Here is a 21,663-nt window from a genome sequence, read left to right on the forward strand (position 1 = left end):
AAATCCAGCAGTATTTCTTTTAAACTGAACCAAAGCTGCTGTTTTTATTAGTATCATATGTCCAGCCCAACAAACTGGTTGTTGAGCCTTAATCGATGCATTGTACCAATGAGAACATATAATCTACCACATTAGACATTGTTTTATTTACTCAACTTCCAGTAATGCATTACAGTTAAATATAGCAATTGATGGCGTGTACATTTCAGAAGTCAAAAATAATGATAACTTTTTATTTTTTAATCCAAAGGAATAGGTCTTTGCCTTACTACAGGCTATCATTTTAGTTGAGTAGGTAGAACTATGAAGACGGAAATAAAAGCTAATTGTAAATTTCTCTTATGCAGCAATGTTTGCATATAGTTTTCTGTCTTTCAAATTTATTTTTCAGTTCCAGGCTCCGAGAAATAAATCACAAAAATTACATAATCCAAAGATTATAACCTATCACTCTGTTTTTTTTCCCCATTCCTCTTCCCCAGATCCTTGTCATGCTTTCTTATTTGACTACAGTATAGGTTGCTGAGACTTCTCACTTACAAAATAACCCTATCAAGTCATTGGAATCCCTAAGTATTATCAACTCTGTTAAACCAGGTAAGCTTCATCATGCAGGATGTATGCAGTGTTCACCTGAATAGTTCAATTCCTGGCATAAAGTAGTTTTATGGTAATATTAGTTAATTTCCAACATCTATAATAACGAGGGGATCAACCAACCCCCTTGGCACTTACAGTGTGGTCTACAGACCAGCAGCATCAGGATACCGTCAGATTATTACAAAGGCAAAGTCAACAGGTCACTGAATCAAATTCTGCATTTTAACAAGATCCCTAAGGCTATGCATCAAGATATTATATAGCCCTAGACACTTTGACTGAAAACAATCATAGTGGTCTTATTCCCATTAACAGGGACAGGTCTAAAAATGGGTGTGAACCCTGATTCTGGCCAATGAGATATGACAGGAATAGGCCAAGTCATTTTCAGATAGGTTTCCTCACTTCTAGAGAAGACACAGTGGGTTCTTCTCCTTGTCTCAATGTCTTGCCTAAAATGCTAAGGAGGGCAGGTCAAGGAGAAAGACAGAGTCAGGTTCTTGATAAAGTGTATTAAATGTTGTCAACAAGTCCTAGAGCCCCCTTCTTTCTGGACTTCCTGTTAAGTGACAGTACACATTTCGTTTTCTATTACTTTCAGCTTGAAATCATAAAGTTAATGTGGTACAATTAGAATTTGGTAGTTTATTTCATCTCTTTTCAAAGCTTGAGAAATTAATACAATTCAATTTTAAATGAAGTAATATGACATTTAGAACACTTCCAGAGGTTATTTCACTCTATTTACTTGAAGAAAAAAATAAAATCACATTTATTGTTTTATTTATTTTTCACTGCTTTTCCTGAGCACATAATTATATGTAACTCTTTCATCCTCTTAGACCAGGAGAGACTGGAAAGAGACTGTTTTCCTATGATTGGTATTTGATTCCTGTTTAACAGCATTAGGAAGATGGCATATGATGTGTCAGGACTTGTCATTTTTTTCCAAAATGAATCCCAAAGTAAATTTGGACACTATAATTAAGTGAGATTGAGGTGAATCATACAACAATCCAGCCATATTAATCCCAAGGACCTAAAGTTCCTGACCAGGGCTTGTCTGCCACATGAGTTTTTTTCTCTATCACTGGGATAACACAGCTATCATCATCACCATAATTGAACAGTTAAATTGAAGCATTTTAGACACATGTAAGGGAATGATGGCAGACTTAAAGGTTTCGAAACATTATGTTATTATTTAGAAGAAAGCACTTATTTACATCTGCTAGAAATTATATTTATTTAAAAAGATTAAGCAATGAATAAGAAAATGCTGTTCCTCTAGGAATCATCACACTAAACTTACCAAAGTATTTACTATTTGGCAAGGAAAGGACTGAACAAGGTGAATGATATCTGATATAGAAAAAGAAAACAGTGGCAATTATTATAATTCTGATATCAAACAGGATAAAAATGCGCTGGGAGGGCAAATTACTAGTGTTAGGATCGTAAGTGTAACAAAAAATAAAGTCAGCTATTAAACTAGAAAATAAGTTTTCACCTAAGAGGCACAGTTCTCTTTGCAGTATTGGGAGGAGGTGACCAGTATCTGTGAGGATCACACAGACAGCATGAGTAAGCAGACTGAACTGTGCCTGGTAGGGACGCCACCTAGGTTCTAGTCCTAAAATGACCATTTATTAGCTTCACAATTTCTCCTTACAGTAGCCCCCCCACCCAATCAAGGAGGGTATGTTTCAAGATCTCCAGCGGATGCCTAAAACTGCAGGTGGCACCAAACCCTGTATATACTACGCTTTTTCCCATACATATACACCTACAATAAATTTAACTTATAAATTAGGCACAGTGAGAGATTAACAACAATAGTAAAACCAAACAATTATAACAATATACTGTAATAAAAATTATGTAAATGTGGTATCTTTCTCCATAATTTTTGTATTTTTCAATCCAAATCTATTCCTGAATCTGTGTAAACATCCCTTACTTCCAGTAAATGGCCCGATGTCCCTCTTTCCAGGGAGCTCTTTGCTGAAGTCTTCCTACAGACTCAGGGATTTCTGGTGCAACTTGTTGCCATAAATCAAAACACACTTTTCTTTTAAAATATATTTTTATTGGTTTTTAGAGAGAGAGGAAGGGAGAGGGAGAGAGAGAGAAACATCAATGATGAGAGAGTCATTGATGGGCTGCCCCCTGCACGCCCCCACCGGGATTGAGCCCGTGACCCGGGCATGTGCCCCGACTGGAATTGAACCCTGACCCCTTGGTTCCTGGGCTGACACTCAACCACTAAGCACACCAGCAGGGCCAAAACACACTTTCTGTTCATAACTTCCCCTCACAAATTTAACGCCTTTTCCAGCTTCACAAAGTACTTAGCACACCTTGCGCTCACAACGTTTGCAGTTGAAGTTGAGACAGCAAAACCGAAATGAATTTCTTGTTCCTTCTTCACAATTTCACGGACAGGAGATTGAGTCTTAGCATGCATAAATCTTAGCAACCTCAGCACATGATTATTTTTTTCTTTCCTTATAAAGTCCAGAGCTTTCGCCTTTTCACTTAAAGGAACTACATTATGTCTTCTCTTTGGCATATCTGAAGCATCACTTCTCTTGCACTTTGGGGCCATTATTAAGTAAAATAAGGGCTACTTGAACACAAGCACTGCGATACCACAAAAGCCAATCTGGGAACTAAGACTTTACCAAGAGACTAATGGGTGGGGAGCATATACGGCGTGGATCTGCTGAGCAGGGGGATAATTCACATCCTGGGCAGGATGGAGAAGGCTGGTCCAAGATTTCATAATGCTACTCAGAATGGCTCTCAATTTAGAACTCAGGAATTGTTTATTTCTAAAATTTTCCATTTAACATTTCCAAACCTGAAACCACAGGAAGCAAACCTGCGAATAAGGGGGGACCAGTATACTTCTCAAATCTCCACCTCTTCTCCTGAAAATGGGAACAGCAATTTGTTCTTGCTCATTCAACAGAGATGCTGAGAGTATTAGGAGATATGTGCAAAAGCTCCAACAGAAAATCCTGGTAACAGCAATATTATGAAGATAATAATGGAAACAATATCTAAATCAATAATACATTTGATAACTGTGATGGTCTTTTGATATATGAACTTGCCTAGGCTACAGTCCCGTTAGCCAAACACTAACCTAAATGTCCCTGTGAAGGTATTTTGAAGATGCAACTCAAGTCCATGAACAATTGACATGAAGTGAAGATAATTATCCATAAAGGAGATTACGGATAATCCGAATGGACTTGATTCCACGAGTTGAAATGTCTTAACAGCAGAGCTGAGGCTTCCCTGAAGTAGAAGAAACCTAACCTGTGAATAGCAACTGTAGTCTGTGCCTGAGTCACACCAAGCACCACCTCTTGCATTGCTAATGGGTAGGCTTGACTCTGGAGCTTGTGGCCAAATTTGCAGGAAATTCAGAAGAACATAAGGCACTAAAGAGGACATTTGTACGCAATCAATAAAATGCACACTCTGCAAAACTACAACTTAAATGGCCTGGATTCCCCAATAGATAAATTATGAGGAGAAGAAATGGATGGAGAACAAACTCACAGCTTAAAAGAGACTTTAACCTGTCTTTAAAAAACAGACATGACTAATAATCTACAGTGTCTACAGACATATTTGTAAGTGAAAAAGAACAGTGAAAAAAATAAGCAAGGGCTATTTCCATAATTGCTATCTGCAGGGGTAGGGGGATGAGTCAGTTGTGACTGGGATGGAGAGCTTGGAAGGAGCCCCTTGGAGGGCTGCCCGAGTCTCTTTCCTGACCTGTGTGGTGTGTAGCTTATAAAAACTCATTGAAGCATAGCTTTTATTTTGTGTAATTTTCCATACCTATGTTTTATTTTATAATAAATGATTTTATAAATATTAGAGTTTTATATTAGAATTCTGTTCATAAAGAAGAATCCCAGCCCGCTGCCAGAGCCCCATGTGGCAATACTGATCACAGGAGCGCAATGGAAAGTTGTATGGTGTTTGGTGTGGCACACACCTTGAAAACACACAGAAAGGGTGGCTCTAGGAACTGCAGGAGAGTGCATTATTTTGCACAGAAAAAGGAGTAAACTGCTATTTATACATATCAATGCGAAGAAATCCTTGAGTTTCTATGACTGCCTGGCTTTTACAGTATGCTCCAGGGATAGATAAAAAAGATGAGGAATATTCCACACATTATTCATTTATAATCAATTATGTAATCTGTAGACAATAAACTGAGGGCTTATAAATTATTGAAGAAGGAAAAGAATGCACTATATCTTTAAGGCACTGAACTCTTTATGGTAGGAAGCCACATAAAGCCAACAAAAATGACCTCAGGAACACGTGGCAATCTCATAAATTAAATATGCTTCAACTTTCTGATGCCCATTATTACATGTATCCACACCCCAAATGCCAAAAGCTAGAGAAAAGCATTATAACCCATGATAATTGATCAGTCATTTTTACTTCAAGACCAATGACCATATTCTTTATAGGAAGCCATAAAAAAAGAAAAAATGCCATGAACTCAAACAAACCAAATGTCCTGGGGAAAAAGCAGGGCTGACAAGAGTGATAGCAATTAGCCACCAAATAGAACATGGTCTCTTAAGTGGTGCAGGATTAATTGTGAATCGGCATATAACAGAGGAAAATCACTACCACTTAACTGATACACAGAGAAAATTAGAGTTACATAGCAGGCTGTGTTCATCTCTCAGTTGAAGCCTAGGCCAGTTTCCACGTGAGGGCAGCACAGCAGGCGTGGCTAACACTCCTCTCCGCCTCAGTCCTGCTCCGGGGGCCGCAGGCGCAGCGGGCCCAAGGCTGAGGCACCAGGAGCCTTCCCGCGGCGCTTGTCCTGAGTGAGGCCAGGGCCACCCAGAGGTTCGGTCGGGCCGCAGGCTTCAGCTGCCTTGGTAAACGTTTATGAAGGCGAAACAGAACCAGAAGGAACAGGACTGTCTCCCCATTCTCCGCTCCCACTTCGGACAGCCTGTGTGCTCACGACGGTGGGAAAGAAGAACGGGAACCGAAGGGTCCAGCAGACAAATGAGCTCCAAGAGACAACGGGAAGCCAAGCTCACGCACCGGCTGTCAAACAGTCAACTTTTGAGGAAATTTAGAAAGAAAACTGACTTTCTTGCTTCTCTCTCACATCTTCCCAAATTCTGCCAACTAGTACCAGGCAGGCCTAACACTCTACTGTCTTCTTTCATTTGTCCCTCCCCTTCTCTACGCACATTTTCCATTTCCGCCACCACTGTCCAACCGAAGGCCCTCCGCACGTGACGTCTGCACTGCCTCTGTGTCCGCGTCATGGCCTAGTCCCAGCCCGTCATAAGCTGTATTTACTTCTCCCTCCCATTTGGACCTTCCACTCCAATAAGATCTTCCTCCTGAAGTTCCTATTCCACCCACGGAACATACACCAAAGCAGAGGTAACTATGCCCTACTAATCTTTGCTAACTCAAGTCCTACATGTCCTTCAGAGACTCAATCAAGTATTTCGCACATACCGGTCTGTGATGCTTTCTGTCAACTCCGAAATAGTACAGTGCTTAGGTACTATACAGTCTTTTCTTATTCAGTTATAGAAGCATCTCTCAAGGCTGAAAGGTCTTTAAAAAGCACTCTGCCTCATGCCATGTCTTTAGCAAGGGCTTATCCAGACTCGGCTTAGATACTTCCACTAGCTGTAATTTTACTCCCTCCTGGAGTAGCTCATTCTAGGTTTCAACAGCCCTACAGTTATAAAGTTCTTCCTTATAATCAGCTCATCTTTCTCATCATGTAGCTTCAAAGTGTTAGTTATTATTGTACTTTAGTCTCTATAGAAAACAAGTTAAATCCCTCTCATATATTTCCAACACTCTAAGATTTTAAGAAATGAGTCTAGTCTCCCACAAATCTCAAGGTTTATTTATACCATGTCCCTTTAGCCATTCTGATATGGTTTCTTCAATTTTAGTCGCTGTCCCAGTAATTATATACTACCTTTTGTTGCTCTAATATTTCAGATGTGGGCCAGCCACTCTTAAAGGCAATGATCTAGAAAACATCAGAATTTTCACCAAGCCTAGACAGGACAGTTTTTACTATATCTTAATCCTTTCTTTATTTTTGTCATGATACCCAATGTGAGCTAATCACATATTGCATGTTTAGTTAATTTAGCTTTGAAATGTTTCCCTTAAATTAATTTGCAATGAATTGCCCCACTGTAAATTACATATTTCTAGACTTAGATTAATTTATTCCAATAGGTTTCCGTCATTATAATAACTGCAAAATTTCCAGGTTTTATTTTCAAAAAGAAATAGTAACAGGGATAGTAAAATCTTGTGGAAATTAAAAACACTACAAACATTCTTGCACTTCATATGACAGTATAAATAGTCATGGGAGCATCAGAAAGAGCTCTGTGAAAATTGACTAGATAAAAGTTGAACTAGTATAGTGATGTATTTCACTTGTTAAAATTTTTGTACTAATTTTTTTAAAATCATGCTTCAATCTCCACTGATACATGACAGTGTTCATGTGTACTACAGGAACAAGGCTATGGCGTTTGCCGGGATAGATAAAACACTACATGTCCAGAAGATTCAGACCAACCATTTTCATTGGCCCTCAGCTGACACTAGCTGGTACTGCAAGAGGTCAGCCTCTTTCTGGTTGTTTTGAAGAGTCATTTGCATCTCATTGTACTAATTTTGCTCTCCAACTATTACTCTCAATCCATCGCTTAAATTATCTATTGCTTCATAAGGAATGACATTTCCTTTGGCTGAGAAACTAGCCATATCACACTACATTAGGCGTGACAAAGCTCACCAAGGCAAAGCGATGGCAGACTTTCCAGCTTTGGCAGGCCCACTGTGGTGGCCCAGTGCCAGCACCTGCGGCGATTACTGACAGACTGGTCCTATTGCCACAGCTTTGATGGCACTCTACATAGGATTACCAGTCACACATTAAACAGCTTCGTTTCAATTCACTGAAACAAATGGGGCCACCAAATCCACCCACACAATTCCCTACTTTCAATGACTTCACGGTCAAATTTCTCTGTCCAATCCAATGACGAATGCCCACCAAGCTCTGTAATGATGGATGGAGTCATTAGCATTTTAGTTTCTACACGGAACCTGAAGCCAAAGCATATGGTCTGACAGATGTTCCAGCAATGGGCTCTATTTGATTTTCCATGTAGGTGTCCACTTATACTGGACCTTCATGAAAGAATTCTAATTTATAAGTTACAGTCCAACCTCTGTTTCAACTCTTTTACATCTCCCAAAGTTGTAACATGTTCTGAAAATATAACATTCAGACATGCTTCATTTTATATTTCAGCTAGACTAAAACAAAAATTATGCTTAAACTTAATTGCATCACTTCAACTGGACAAGATGTGCAAAAATGTAAGTAATGTTTGTAGACTACTGTCATCTCTGACTTGATTAGTATTGCCAGTAATTTGGATATCTGATAAAATGTTTCATATACTCAATTTTCCCCTCATTCATAATTTATTGAGGTAAGCTATATATACAGTAAATTGGACAGATCTTAACTTCTGACAAATGTATATACACTCATAGACCCACCATACCAATAAAGATATAAAATGTTTCTATTATTCCTGAAATTCCCTCTCTGTCCACTTCCAGTCAATCATCATCTCCCAGAAGCAGATGCTATTCAGATTTCTATCACCCTACATTAGTTTTATCTCTTCTGGAATCACGCAGTATGCAATTTTTTGTGTCTGTTCTCCTTCTGAAAATATAATGCTGAGATTTATCCATATTGGTACATGTATTACTAGTTCATTCTTTGCTACTCCTGAGTAACAGTTCATCAGTTGAATGAAATACAATTTGTTTATCCATTCTCCTGGTTAAAGGGCACTTGAGATCTTTACAATTATTGGCTATTATATAAAAAAACTGTTATAAACATTCTTGTTCAAGTCTTTTGTGAACCCATGCCTTTATTCCTCTTGTGTAGATACTTAGGAGTGGAATTGCTGTGTCATGCTTGCTGTTGGCTTATATATTCACATTTTCTTCCCATTACATTATCTACAATTCATATTAGTAAGAGTTGAAATTAAAAGGACATAACTAAAATTTTTAACCTGTAAAAATGTATAACCTAATTTTTCTGTATAACCTAATAAAACTTCTCAGTTATATAAAAGGATGATTTTATTATTTTACCGAAGATAACAACCAATAAAATTATACATTAAAACTTCATTTGTGATCTTATTTCCTAAAACCTGTGTTTTACTCTAAGCCTTAAGTTATGATTCACAAATTCTCTACCTTTGGGGCTCCTTAGGAACACAAAATGGCCGATTTCTTAAACTTATTTTAAGAATTGAAAAACATCTGTTCATGTAGAAAAAAAATAATAAATAAGTTGACAAAAAATGTCATGTTTATGTTTATATATATGCTACTTAATTGAGCTTTATCACAAAAGAGGGATTTGGAAATTCTCTAAGAGAGTCTAAAGACTGTATTCTAAATCCTATATAACTTGAGTGGACACAGTTTTTAAAACTGTGTTCCAAAAAGCATCATGACTTCATCATATTTCTAGCTTGTTGACTCTCATCAGACTTCTAAAAACATTCATCCACTGTTTTTATGCATCAGTAGACTGCTCAGCATATACAAAGAGGTTCATTCAGATGATCTTTTGTCATTGTTACCGAAGTGTTTGGAATAAATGACCTACTTCTAAGACTCTATAATTATATAATCTGACATCTTACAGGAAAGAACATTCTCTAAAGATACACCCAAGACCACTATGATAGGCTTTATGAATTAGATGAGCTCAGGGAACTCATTCTTTGCTCTTTTGTTCTCCATTTTTTAATATATATAATTTGTATGTCATTCTAAACAATAAAAATGGTTAAAATATGAATTGACATTAACAAATGAGAGAATGTATTCTCTATATGTATTCCCATACATAAATTATTCTAAATATCAAACAGCAGCAGGCATTATGATCTTTATCTTTTATAGAGGCTGTATTGTGTTGTTTTTCCTTTAAAGTAGAAAATTGGCTGCTTTTTTGTTTTTGTTATTTTAACCCATATTTAGGCAACATTTTACCAATTGAGGCACAATACTATATAATAAGGAAAGTCATTTGGAGGACATAAAAAAGTTGATTATGATTTTTTATGCACCTGACCATGGCAGAAGTAATAGCTACTCCATTACTCCATGACTTCTTTGATAGGAAGCAGTGACCTTCCATTGAGTTGCTTTAAGTACATTGATTCTCAGTACTGTCAGCAGATACTTTACACAGTTGTTCTCACAATAATACTTAATTTAAGAGACATTTTCCCCCATAAAAATCTAATATAAAAATTTGACATTCTTCCACCAAACAAAAAAAGTAATCAAGGCAATGTTTCAGGCCATCAAAAATACTATAAAGTCCAAGAGTTTAGCATCTTTAGCTAGAAGGAATTTTAGTCTCTATCCAAGAACTCCTGTTATAGATAAGGAAATTGAGGCCCAGAATACTTCAATAAATTCTCTAAACCCACACAGTGAACTAGATTATTGGAATTAAAGGGTTGAAATTAAGATTAGAATGAAGAACTGGACTTCCTAATTTCCAAGAAGTTGTTCTACACCAAGCAAAAATGACTTGACATCTATTTGTATAGGTTGCCTTGTAGACTTATTGTGGAACCAAGACTTTCTGCTTTATTATGTTTCTACGATTTTAACAGAAGATGAATATGTTTTTTAAATCACTGGCCACTTTCTGATCGACTCATCTTATACATGTACAATAACTAATCTTATTCATTTGAAAGTAATTGATAGTTTTCAATACTTCTTAAACATGGAGAATAAAATTTAAGAGAGTAAGTTAAGGTAACTTAAGTAGTGTTATTGAGAAATGTAGAAAAGCTTTTTAATGAATAAGGTGAACATATAGAGTGCTGAGGAATTATACAGTCTCAATGTCAAAACAGAAAAGAAATACACAAAAGTACTTTGGCAAATTTAAAGAAAAGGAAGAGAGGAAAAGAAATCTCACAGAAAATTTTTCTCTCCCTTCTTTGTTTGAAAAATAGCAGGAAGAAATTTTTAAGGAACTATAATAAAACGAGTCAATATACAAAGTAGGAAACAAAAAATGAGCAGTATTTTGACAGCAACCCACTCAGAGGAGCAGGGCCAGGAACTCTTTGTTGCGAGAAGGCAGCTGGTGTCTGAGTACACAAAACCCTTTTCATTTCTATGTCACATTAAATCCTGGGGCATAAAACCAGGGGCTGACTGCAGAGCCTCTAGTTCTCCGAGGCAAGACTATCTGGACCACAACTGAAGTCAGAGGCCAACTAATGTTTCTACCTAAATGAAAAATAATTAGCAAAATAATTACAAAATATGTCTAAAAGTATTTTTAAAACTCTTACTTAGACTAAGAGGGAGAAAATTAAGAAGGATTCTGACATGTTTAGTTGATAAAACAAGTTGCATATTTTACAGTTTGCTCTCCAGGAATAATTATCTTATAGTTTAATATCTTTAGGGGAAATAATCAGAAAAAAAGGAGGGGCTTCATTTCCTGTTCACATATTCAGAAGGATATCCTAATACCTGCAAATCCAATAAATTATAAAAGTAGTAATAATTAGATGTATATAAAGTACATCTGTTATCCAACTGTATCATGGGAATTAGATGAAATAACACATTTTAAACATCTAGTAAAATATCAGGCATTATACTAGGTATGATTTTAAAAATCATTTATTTTAATCATTACCCAAACCACCTGCAAACTACTGATTATCCTCAACACTAATTTCACCTCTCTAAAAATACAGTAAAATACATGCTGATGTCTGTGTTCAAGAAACTAAGCTAATTTTACAATAATTTCTCTTTGGTCTCTACTGGCATTCTCAGGAATTTAAAATCGCAACTAATTAAATCTCTTTCCTCATTCTGATGCAGATAAAAATAAAATAATGATAAATGTGCTTAGAGAATATTATTACTTACATTTTAGCTTCAAATATTTTGTTCAACAGGCTTTGGAACTGCTCTTAGCTCCTTCCCACCCACCGCCCTTACTACTCCCACTTCCCCAGGATTGACAAATAATTATCTGAAAACATGGCACATTTCTTAGTCTATTGTTTTGTCTGATTCTTTTAAAGCTCTTTAGATGCACCATTTATGTTTGCCCAACATGCATGCTAAATTGCAATTCATTAAATACATACTTATTGAGGATTTAATATATGCAATGCAACTGTTTTCACACTGGATCTGTGATTTTATGTACAAAAATTCTGGGGGGAAATTAATTGGCTCTCTTCCAATTCATACTTCCAGAAATAATTCAAAAAGTTTCTTAAACTACTTACTAAAAATGTATCTGAGTATGACAGTTCCTACTTAAGTACTATGTTCTTGTTAGTTGAGATTTCAAAATATTAAATGGGAAAATTTTCATTATGGTCCTTTGTATATATATAATGGATCTAGAAAAATTATTTTTACAGTTTGTATGTAACATTCGAGAATCATTAGGTTTCCTTAGACACTAATCCAAATACCTTTCAACGAATCTGAAGCCAATTACATCAAAACTAAAACCAACTCTCTCTCTCTCTCTCTCACACACACACACACACCCCAAACAGTACATTTGTGATTTTTTATAGCTCAGCTGCCAACCGGGGCTTACCTGCAGCCATAGCTTGTTATGCACAGCATCTCTCCCTGTTGCAATACACTGAAATGTAGCGTTCTGTCCTGCATTGACCTCTACATCCCCCAGACGGAGGAAATGAGGAGATTTATCTGTGAAGGCAGGAAAAAAAAATGATTGTTTTAACATGGAGAAGACACGCCATGTTGCTTTTTCCCAAGATAATAATGTTGTTAGTCCTTTTACCTTTGGCCAAGACTCATATCATAAGGAAGAAAATTGAATTTTCTTTGCACTGGAAGACACCCCTTCTTCTCTCACCCTCAGGGATCTTTTCCTCAATAGCTCTGTTGCCTATTGCTCCCCAGCTGCTAGAGTGTTGTTCTATATAGTGAACACTCAACAGTTAGTGCAGAAGGCTGTCGCATATGGGTATTAATAAAACAGTTAAACATCAAAGCAAGCAAAAGAGATCAAGTAGGCACAGGGCAGAGCATACGGAAACATAATGAAGACACATAATAATATCTGAAATACTGACACATCCGACTGTTGAACTATTAAGCTACACTTTAAGTAGTTAGATCCTTTTGTAAATTATTTCAATAGATTTAATCTTCTAGCAAGTACTTCAATGAGCAAGGGAATATTTGTGTGTCTCTCAAACAGAATATCAGCCTAACTATTGTTAAACCCACTTCCTATTCCTTTACATTCCTAAGAAAGTTACCCAAGAGAAATATTAGAGCAACAAAAAGTGATGAGTGCAGTCAAAATATACTACACATGAATTATGTGCCTATCAAATAAGTGTTCTCTATAATTACCTTTTAAAACTGAAGCCTATTCATGTTTCTAAAGGAAAGGAAATATAAACAAGAAAAGCTAAGCCTCAGTAGAGGGCCATTTCACAATGAAACTGCTGTGGTACTCAATTCAGAATTTTTTATTATCTTACTCATGAAAGCTTTTCTTTAACATCTCTTTTCCAAAAAGTGTGAAAGAAGAGTGGAAACATCATCTTCATTTAGTAACGGACTGAAAGAATTTAGTGAACCAACTTGAATTTTGAGTGTGATAATTCTATTCTTTTTCTTGGAACATGTATAAATCATTTGAATCTTGACCGCCACATCTTTTTCCGGAGCCCATCTCAGTGGGCACTTCAGAAAAAGGGGTACTTGAACTAGAACATGACCTAGAACAGTGGTCCTCAAATGGTGAACTGCAGGCCAGCAGCATCAGCATCACTTGGGAGCTTAATCAGAAATACAAATTCTGAGGCGCCACCAGACCTACAAATCAGAACAGGAGCAGGGCCAAGCAATCTGGGGTTTGCCCTGCTCCACAGGGGAGTCTGGTGCAAATTAAGGTTTCACAACCACTCACCAGGAGCACAAGCCTTGACCCCTGGAACTCTACAAGGTGCTCCGATGTACTAGAGAATTTCTGCCAGGAGGATTACTCAACAGATCATCTAGAATTCATGGGCCCTAACAAATGCTGCTGCTGGGAAATACAGGTTAAGTTTGAATTTATACCAGCTGTTTTATGTCTGGCTCTACTGAATGCATGTAATAATTGTCTTTCAGGGAATGCAATGTAAACACAAATTTAGTTACACCATTTGAAGACCAACCAGTGTGCATGTAACATAACAAAACCATGTATTAGTAAAAGGAGTTTCTTGTTTTATTGGCTTTCTATTGTTTTGTACTTTAATAAGGATTAACCAGATATTTATGAAGACATAAAAATATTAGTTCTAATTTTGGAATGTGAACTAATTTATTCTCTTCACTTCAAAGTTCAACTCAGGAGATCACATAAGTTAGTGAGGCTTCTTTTCTATTTTCCTTTTGGGTGAACTCTGATTTACTATTGTTGTTTGCTTTCTAAGGAAATTTAATACCAAAAGACAGAACAAGTCTTATTTAGAGTTTCATTTACATTTGTATTTGGTTCTCAGTAATTAATTAAAATAATCCTTTAATATGTATACAATTAGTTACAGGTCTGAAAAATATTTGATTCAAAACCTCTAGAAATATTTCAGCATTCTTTTAAAACTGAACAGGAGGCCAGGAGTAACAACAACAAAAGAGACAAGTGGTAAATAATCCACAGTCACTGCCAATATAAGACAAGTGGTTAAAGAACATAAAAATATACAATTCTTAATCACAACCTACCACAAGGATAGCTCAATACTTGGATGTCATCAATGGCGATATAACCACTTCTCCCTCCTGAGACTTCGGCTTCAAATATTACCTGTCAGGAAAAAATAGAAAACATTTACAACAATCACTTATAAGGGATTTTCCCAGCAGAAGTATAGCTATAAAATGCTTAAGAAAACTTAATTTGATTTTTGTCCAATAAGAATTAAAAAGTTGTCTTGTAATTTCCTAAACCTTCTACAAGGAAACAAAATTTTTTTTGAAGAGCCATTAAATTACTGAGTCAGCAGCTCTCATTAAATTTTTTAAGAAACTACTATTAAAGCATCAGATATCTGCATAAACAATGGCATCTATACGAACACAGATTTGAGGAGGGCGGTCTCTCCCCTATGCCCCCACGATCAATCTCCAGCCACGTCTCCTTCCCCATGAGAATATTTGCCAGTTCTGGGATTAGGCTGTGGCTCTAGCTCAGCACAGAGTTAGGGCCTCTGGTGGGAGAAAGTGAAAACAGTGAAGCTTACTGCTGTTGTACGAGAACAGAACAACAAACTGGAAATTTGTGACTCTTGATTTTCAAAAAAGATGTAGGCGGTGGTAAAAAAATATGAAATACTGGAGAGAGGTCAAGAAAAACTAGAATTATGAGTTCTCTGGTAACTTTTTGACAGTTTTACAATGGTGGAAAAGCAGAATATTGATTGACGGCTGATACTAATGACTATTTATTGCCCTTACTATGTACAAGAGACTGTCCTAAACTAGCATGCACATTCACGTGAGCATCTGCTGTTTCCCAACACACCCCCCCCACACACATTTAATCCTCACTACAATCATATGAGGTAGGTATTATTTTTATACTCAATTTAAAGAAAAGTTAAGTAACTGGACCAAAGTCTAACAACTAACAAGTGGTGGGTTCAGGGATGGACCCTAGCTAACCTACCTCTCGGTTGCACTCTTCCATCAACTTCACTACACTGCCTCTCAGCATAAAGAAGTAAACCCAGTGAGAACATTTCCTTTAAATAGGCTTTACATTTCCTTTTGCGGTATAAAATTTAAATTTTAAAAAGTAATGTCATTTTAAATAGCACACTAATTAGGTATTATATTGACTAAATAGCAATATCATCAGTATGACAGCCTTCCCATCCTGATAACATACTTCTATATCTACCCAAAAGCCGATGACAAGAGGACACACACGTTGACAAGAGGACACACACTTTAGGCTCGGTGGGTGATGCATTTCCCACTCATTCACTTCCATTCATTCTGACGACCACTGATTTCACTGGAGTAAGTTGAAGCTGAGAGGTAGGAGAATGAAGTCTTTAGGGGAAGAGAAATGCTTCATGGTGAAAGGATAACTAATCTATGAACAGAAATATATGTCTGTGTATACATATGATTTACAGTTCATAGAAATTTATTTGATATGAAGACAATTATAATGTTACTTCTTAAATACTGGAACAAAGGCTTAGCAAGAAATAGAGGAGGGACTCAGACTTTAAACACTGTATAACTTAAAGCAACTGTGGTAGTCAGGCCACATTCTTGGGGGTGAGAAAACTTGTATTTGACTCCCAACTCTCCTGTTTACGAATTCTTGAGCAAATCACATAACCATTCAGAGCCAAGTCCCAACTCCATAATATAGATATAATGCAGCTTTCATTAACATCTTTTATGAGGATTAAATACTACCATATGTAAAAGTGCTATCTATATAAACCAAAAGTTACAGCTATCAACACTGTTGCTATGTAAGACGGGTAAAGTGTATTCCAGGAAAATGCTTTATTTGCTTGAACGTAGTTCAAGGAAAGGGAAGGCATTGAAAGAAAGAGTGAGAAACCGTTAAAAAAACAAAACAAAACATTCTTATGAACAGACCACACGCCTGTATAATTAACCATTGCTAGTTATTTCGGTTTTTAGTCAGCATTCATTAAATTATTTTAATTTCTAGGCTTATCTTAGTTTTACTTTCTCAAACTGTTTAACTTCCTCTGCTCCATCCACATAAGTGATGTTTAAACATGATTACTACACCCTTGAGAAAAAAGTTTATTTGTTCTTTTAAATAGAGCTTTATTCTGGACAATAAATTTAGGCCTTGATTTAAAAGAAGTGTTTCTTTATTAAAGAAAAAAAAAAAAAGGTTCTCTTTCTTAGTGACCTCATTTTAACTGCTAAGTGCTGTCTTTGCCTCATTAACGAGAGCTGGAGGAAATTTCTAAGATCAGATTCCTTTACTGCTACGGATCTAATCAGCTTTATCACTTGAACAGAGCCCTCACCTTGTAAGGCTCTTCTGTCCAGTCAGGGGAAACAAATCCGAACAGCTTAATTACACAGAGCTTGCCTGGGCTAATGCTCAGGTCAGATCTAATGCTTGGTGTCAAGTAGTCCACCAGGGCTTCCCGGGAGAAAGAGCAGCGAAAGCCACGCCAGATGTCAACTTGAACCCATCCAGGAGGCGGGCCTGGGGACGGAACGAATGGGCTCCGCTTTTTATGCTGTTTTCACTCCACTCCATTACCTGAAATACTGAAGGTGATGATTCCAATCAAATTTCTGCTAGTCTAGCAACATTCTTGGATTATTAACTAAATAAGTGAAGTAGAGTTAAATTGGGGGGGGTAGGGGGTGCAAACCCTAAACAACAAGAGTAACTTTACCCTTTGGTAAATTGAATTAATGCAGAGGAGTGCCTGCTATAACGGAAAGTTGAATGCAAAGTCAGGAAGCCTGGGATCTCGTTGTTGGTCCACTACCACATGTAGCCCAAGTAATTTATTTAACTGTGTATTTGTACCTTCAGCTGAGTGTTATTGGCCTTGCCTATATCATGGTTTTTTGTGAAGACTGAATGGCATATGTGAAATGATTAAATGACACATGAAATATCATGTAGTACAAGGTATTATAGACATTAAAAATATCTGGAAAAAATTTGCACTTAATTTGCTTTCAACATATCATAATGTTAAAATCAGTGTTGCATCCAAAGTCTGATATACATCTTGTTCATATTCATTAAGTGTAACTTAATGTATATGTAAAATTGCTCATGTGACTTTATGTAAAATCAAAACCTCAGTTTCTTTTTCTATAAAAAGAAACGATAGTATCCAGCTCATGGTTTCAGGAAGGATTAAATGAGATAATACACAGGAACCATTTAGTAGAGCTCCGGGCACACAGTAAGTACTCTACATTAAGGGGCATCATTGACATCATGGAAAACAGTCATAACTGACAAATATACTAAGATGAAATTTCTCCCTGTTCCCTCTCTCTCATCAAAAACTTAACCTCCTGCCCGGCCGGGCGTGGCTCAGGGGTTGAGCGTCGACCTAGGATCCAGGCGATCGGGGTTCGATTCCCGGTCAGGGCACATGCTCAGGTTGTGGGCTGCAGCCAATCAATGACTCTCAAATCATTGATGTTTCTATCTCCCTCTCTCCCTCTCCTTTCCTCTCTCTGAAATCAATAAAGATATATTTTTAAAAAAATAAAAAAATAAAAAATAAACAAAAAAAAAACTTAACCTCCTGACTCCAAATTGGAAAAACCAAACAAACAAAAACAAAAAACATAGAAAACTGGTATTTTATTCCCATAAACCTCCTTGAATTGTGTTTTTGTGGTTAGAATTTTTAAACATTGAGCATTGCTAATGTAAAGTTCTAAGTAAATTACACATTTTCCTTCAAAGAATACATATATAAAAACCAAAACCTATTTCTAAATATGCATGCCCAAATTTTGATAATAATAAAATAGTAATTCCATCCATGTCTACATCTCTTATTACAGTCTATGAGGTCTCCAAGTCAGAAACTATAGTTAACTCAGCTCTGTGTCCTCAGAGCTTATTGATAGTACCTGGCACAGAGTAGACATTCAACAGATGCCAGCTGAATCATAACCACCACGAATCACATACACACACATACATACAAAGACACAAAATACCTAATATATGTGAACGAAAGTATGTCAACATCATTAAACATAATGGACTTATCTCTCTCTCTCACGTAAACTCTAAACATCAGGTTCTCAAGGACCCATCCTTCACCCCTTTTGCCATACCTTCTACCTAGACAGGATAAAGGAAGACAAGCCTGCAAAAGGACACGGGGGATTGGGGCAAAAAAAGTGTGTAGAGATACAAAAGGGAAATGGAGGTGCCTGGTGACACAAAAACCAGTAGAAGGACATCTGAAGTGTAAGACAGGTCAGGGCCAAAGGCTATTCAAACACCAGATAAAATGAAATGAAAAATACCTTTATACATCTTATAACTGGAAGTTTGTACTTTTTGGTGAACATCTGCCCGTTTTCCCCAACCTCCTGACCCTGGTAATGGTAACCACCATTCTAGTCTCTGTTTTTATGAGTTCAGTTTTTTTTTAGATTCCACATTTAAGTGATGTCATACCAAAGAATACAAATTTCCAGTCATAAGATCAATAAGTTCTAGGGATCTAATGTACAGCATGGTGATTATATTTAACAACACTGTATTTCACAGTTGAAAGTTGCTATGAGAGTAGATCTTAAGTGTTCTTACCACAAGAAAGAAATGGTAATTAAGTGATGTAATGGAAGGTTTAAATGGCACTATTATGGTAATCATTTTGAAATACATGTGTATCATATCACCACACTGAACACCTTAAGCTTACACAATGTTATATATCAATTGTATCTCAATAAATTTAGAAAAAAATACCTCTATGTGCCATGGTGATTAAAAGGGAGCAAAGGAAGAACCCTCTGTATGAAGTAACAAAAGTGAAAACCAGCCTGGCCAGGCATGGCTCAGTGGTCGAGCATTGACCTAGGATCCAGGAGATTGGGGTTCGATTCCCAGTCAGGGCACATGCCTGGGTTGCGGGCTCGATCCCCAGTCGGGGGCATGCAGGGGGCAGACGATCAATGACTCTCTCATCATTGATGTTTCTGTCTCTCTCCCTCCCCCTTCCTCTCTCTGAAATCAATAAAAATATATATTTAAAAAAAAAGTGAAAACCACACTGGATAATGATGAAGAGCAGAGGAGTGGCAACACGTATAATAACTCCCACAGGAAGTCTGTCTAAATTGGGAGAGAAATTTAACCAAAGATGAAAGAAGATATGGGATCAAGAGAAGAATTCAAAATTTTGTTATTACTTTTTAAGGTGGGAAACACTTAAATGTTTATAGGTTGATGAGGATGATTCCATTCGATAGGGGAGTTTTGAGCATACATGAAAGAGAAATAGTAACTTAGTGTGAGATAGACTAGTACAGGACCCAAATCATAGGTCACAGAAGGGGCTGTACATATACACACATACGTACATCTTGAGGAAAGGAGGAGTGTATGAATGGAGGAGATGTAAGTAAGTTTGTAGAATTGTCAGATAAGAGAGTTTCTATTATATGGCCTCAATTTTCTCAGCTATAAAGGATGGGCTCATAAAAAGGAGTGGTGTTTGGAGTTTGAAGAGATAAAAAGTTAGTGGGATAAAAAGGGGAAAGAGAAAGAAAAGTTAAACAGGAAAATGTGGTAGGATATCCAGGAGCACTGCGAGCACACCTAAAGCTGATGACCATGAATTTCTAGTGATCCCAACCTATCATGAACCATGATTACTTTTTAACATAGTATAATTTGCTTGGTTTTAAGCACATAAAAAGTAGACAGTAAAGAAAAAAAAGCAATAATTTTATAGAAATGGTAGATGTAAAAAAAAAAATTAAAATGAAATCAAATTTCAATAAGTCAAGCAAGTTGATGAACTGGCAAAAGAACGTTTGAAGAGCGGCGCTCCCCGCGGGTGATGGGCGGTACCCGTGAAATGAACGCAGGGGAGGGTGAATTGATGTGAAGTCAGAAAGCGAGATGATTACATGTAAAGCGAGAACACTTGCGAAATATTCCGAGATCTGCCTAACCAGAGCATTGGCTTACAATCAGGTAGGGGGCTGTGGGCGAAAAGGTAAAATAAGGAAGGTGACTTAGGGGAAAGGGAGGTGAAGGGACTAACAGGGGGCTTTCCACAAAGATCCTGAAGTCACCTGGGGGACGGTGAGCCTTAGAAACGGAGGGAGCCACTAGCACTAAAGTTTACACTGAACAGGAGAAAACGGCCTGGGGCCCGGAGGAAGGCCGCGCAGTAATGGGGACGGTGGCGTGGCGTGTTTCCTATCCATGGGCCTGATCCTCAGTGACTTGGGAATTAATATCTGCTCTTTTAGAGACTGCTTTGTAAGGAGTGTCCTCAGGCTAGAGTCACAAACAGAGCGTGATTAAAATTATAGTTGGCTGTATAAATAAAATTTTAAAGTCTGTCCCCCTCTACTGAAATATAAGGTCTTTTGAGGGCAGTGACTGGTCTTACTCGGCACAGCATCAGTGAACCACAAGCCCCTATTGCAAGCTGGAGCTAGAAGGAGTTCTAATATGTTAGAGAACATACTAGGTAAATATCACTGCATTCTGGTTAATAGTTTTGCCTCAAGGGAAAGCATGGAATGAAGTATTCATTTAGTTCACCTTTACCTAACTCAAAAAATTTTGTTGACATAATAACTCTCCCTTGAGAAAGTTCCAGATAATTTTCCCAAGCTAATTTAGAAATCATGAAAATATAATTACTTCCCTTGCACAGTTAATGCTGTAAGGAATACATTTCTGCTTTGGCCTGCAGAAGAGCTTGTATTGAATAAGTCAGATTTCTACGTAGAAACTTCAAAATCTAGAAACTAATTTATTTTCAAATGTGAAAATATTCTATTTCTGTTCATACTTAGAGATGAACATACACATAACTGGCAGGTGTTACGAAAGTCCAGTGCCGAGCTGGCAGGCGCGTCACCCCCTACAGCCCCTCTCGTGGGTACTGCCAGCCTGGAGTTCTGCTCCTCAACGGGGGGCTAGAGAGGGAGCCTCTCCCTGTCAGACCCTGCATGCTGGGCTGGCTTGCTTACTGACTCAGCAACAGTTGAGTTCTAAGAGTCTAACATGTGAAAATGCCTTCAGTAGAGGCCCTGGAATGAACGCATTCTTGCCTACTGGCTGATTACTTCTTTATTTAGTTCCTGAAGGCGATAAATGCCTGCAGTTGCAAA

At 37.2% G+C, this 21,663-nt stretch overlaps 1 protein-coding gene across 4 annotated transcripts in view; it reads right to left on the reverse strand.

The window, feature by feature from the left end:
* PTPRK (protein tyrosine phosphatase receptor type K) overlaps positions 1–21,663 on the reverse strand; it is a 436,319-nt gene that overhangs the window by 192,248 nt on the left and 222,408 nt on the right. For all 4 annotated transcript variants that reach the window (XM_081140405.1, XM_081140404.1, XM_081140407.1 and 1 more), the window contains exons 4-5: positions 14,527–14,608; positions 12,371–12,486 (exon numbers count right to left, since the gene is read on the reverse strand). In XM_081140405.1, the coding sequence (XP_080996531.1) occupies positions 12,371–12,486; positions 14,527–14,608 (198 nt within the window). The remainder of the gene's footprint in view (positions 1–12,370; positions 12,487–14,526; positions 14,609–21,663) is intronic.

The sequence above is a fragment of the Miniopterus schreibersii genome (assembly GCF_964146895.1).
Source record: "Miniopterus schreibersii genome assembly, chromosome: 6".
NCBI classification, from domain to species: Eukaryota; Metazoa; Chordata; class Mammalia; order Chiroptera; family Miniopteridae; genus Miniopterus; species Miniopterus schreibersii.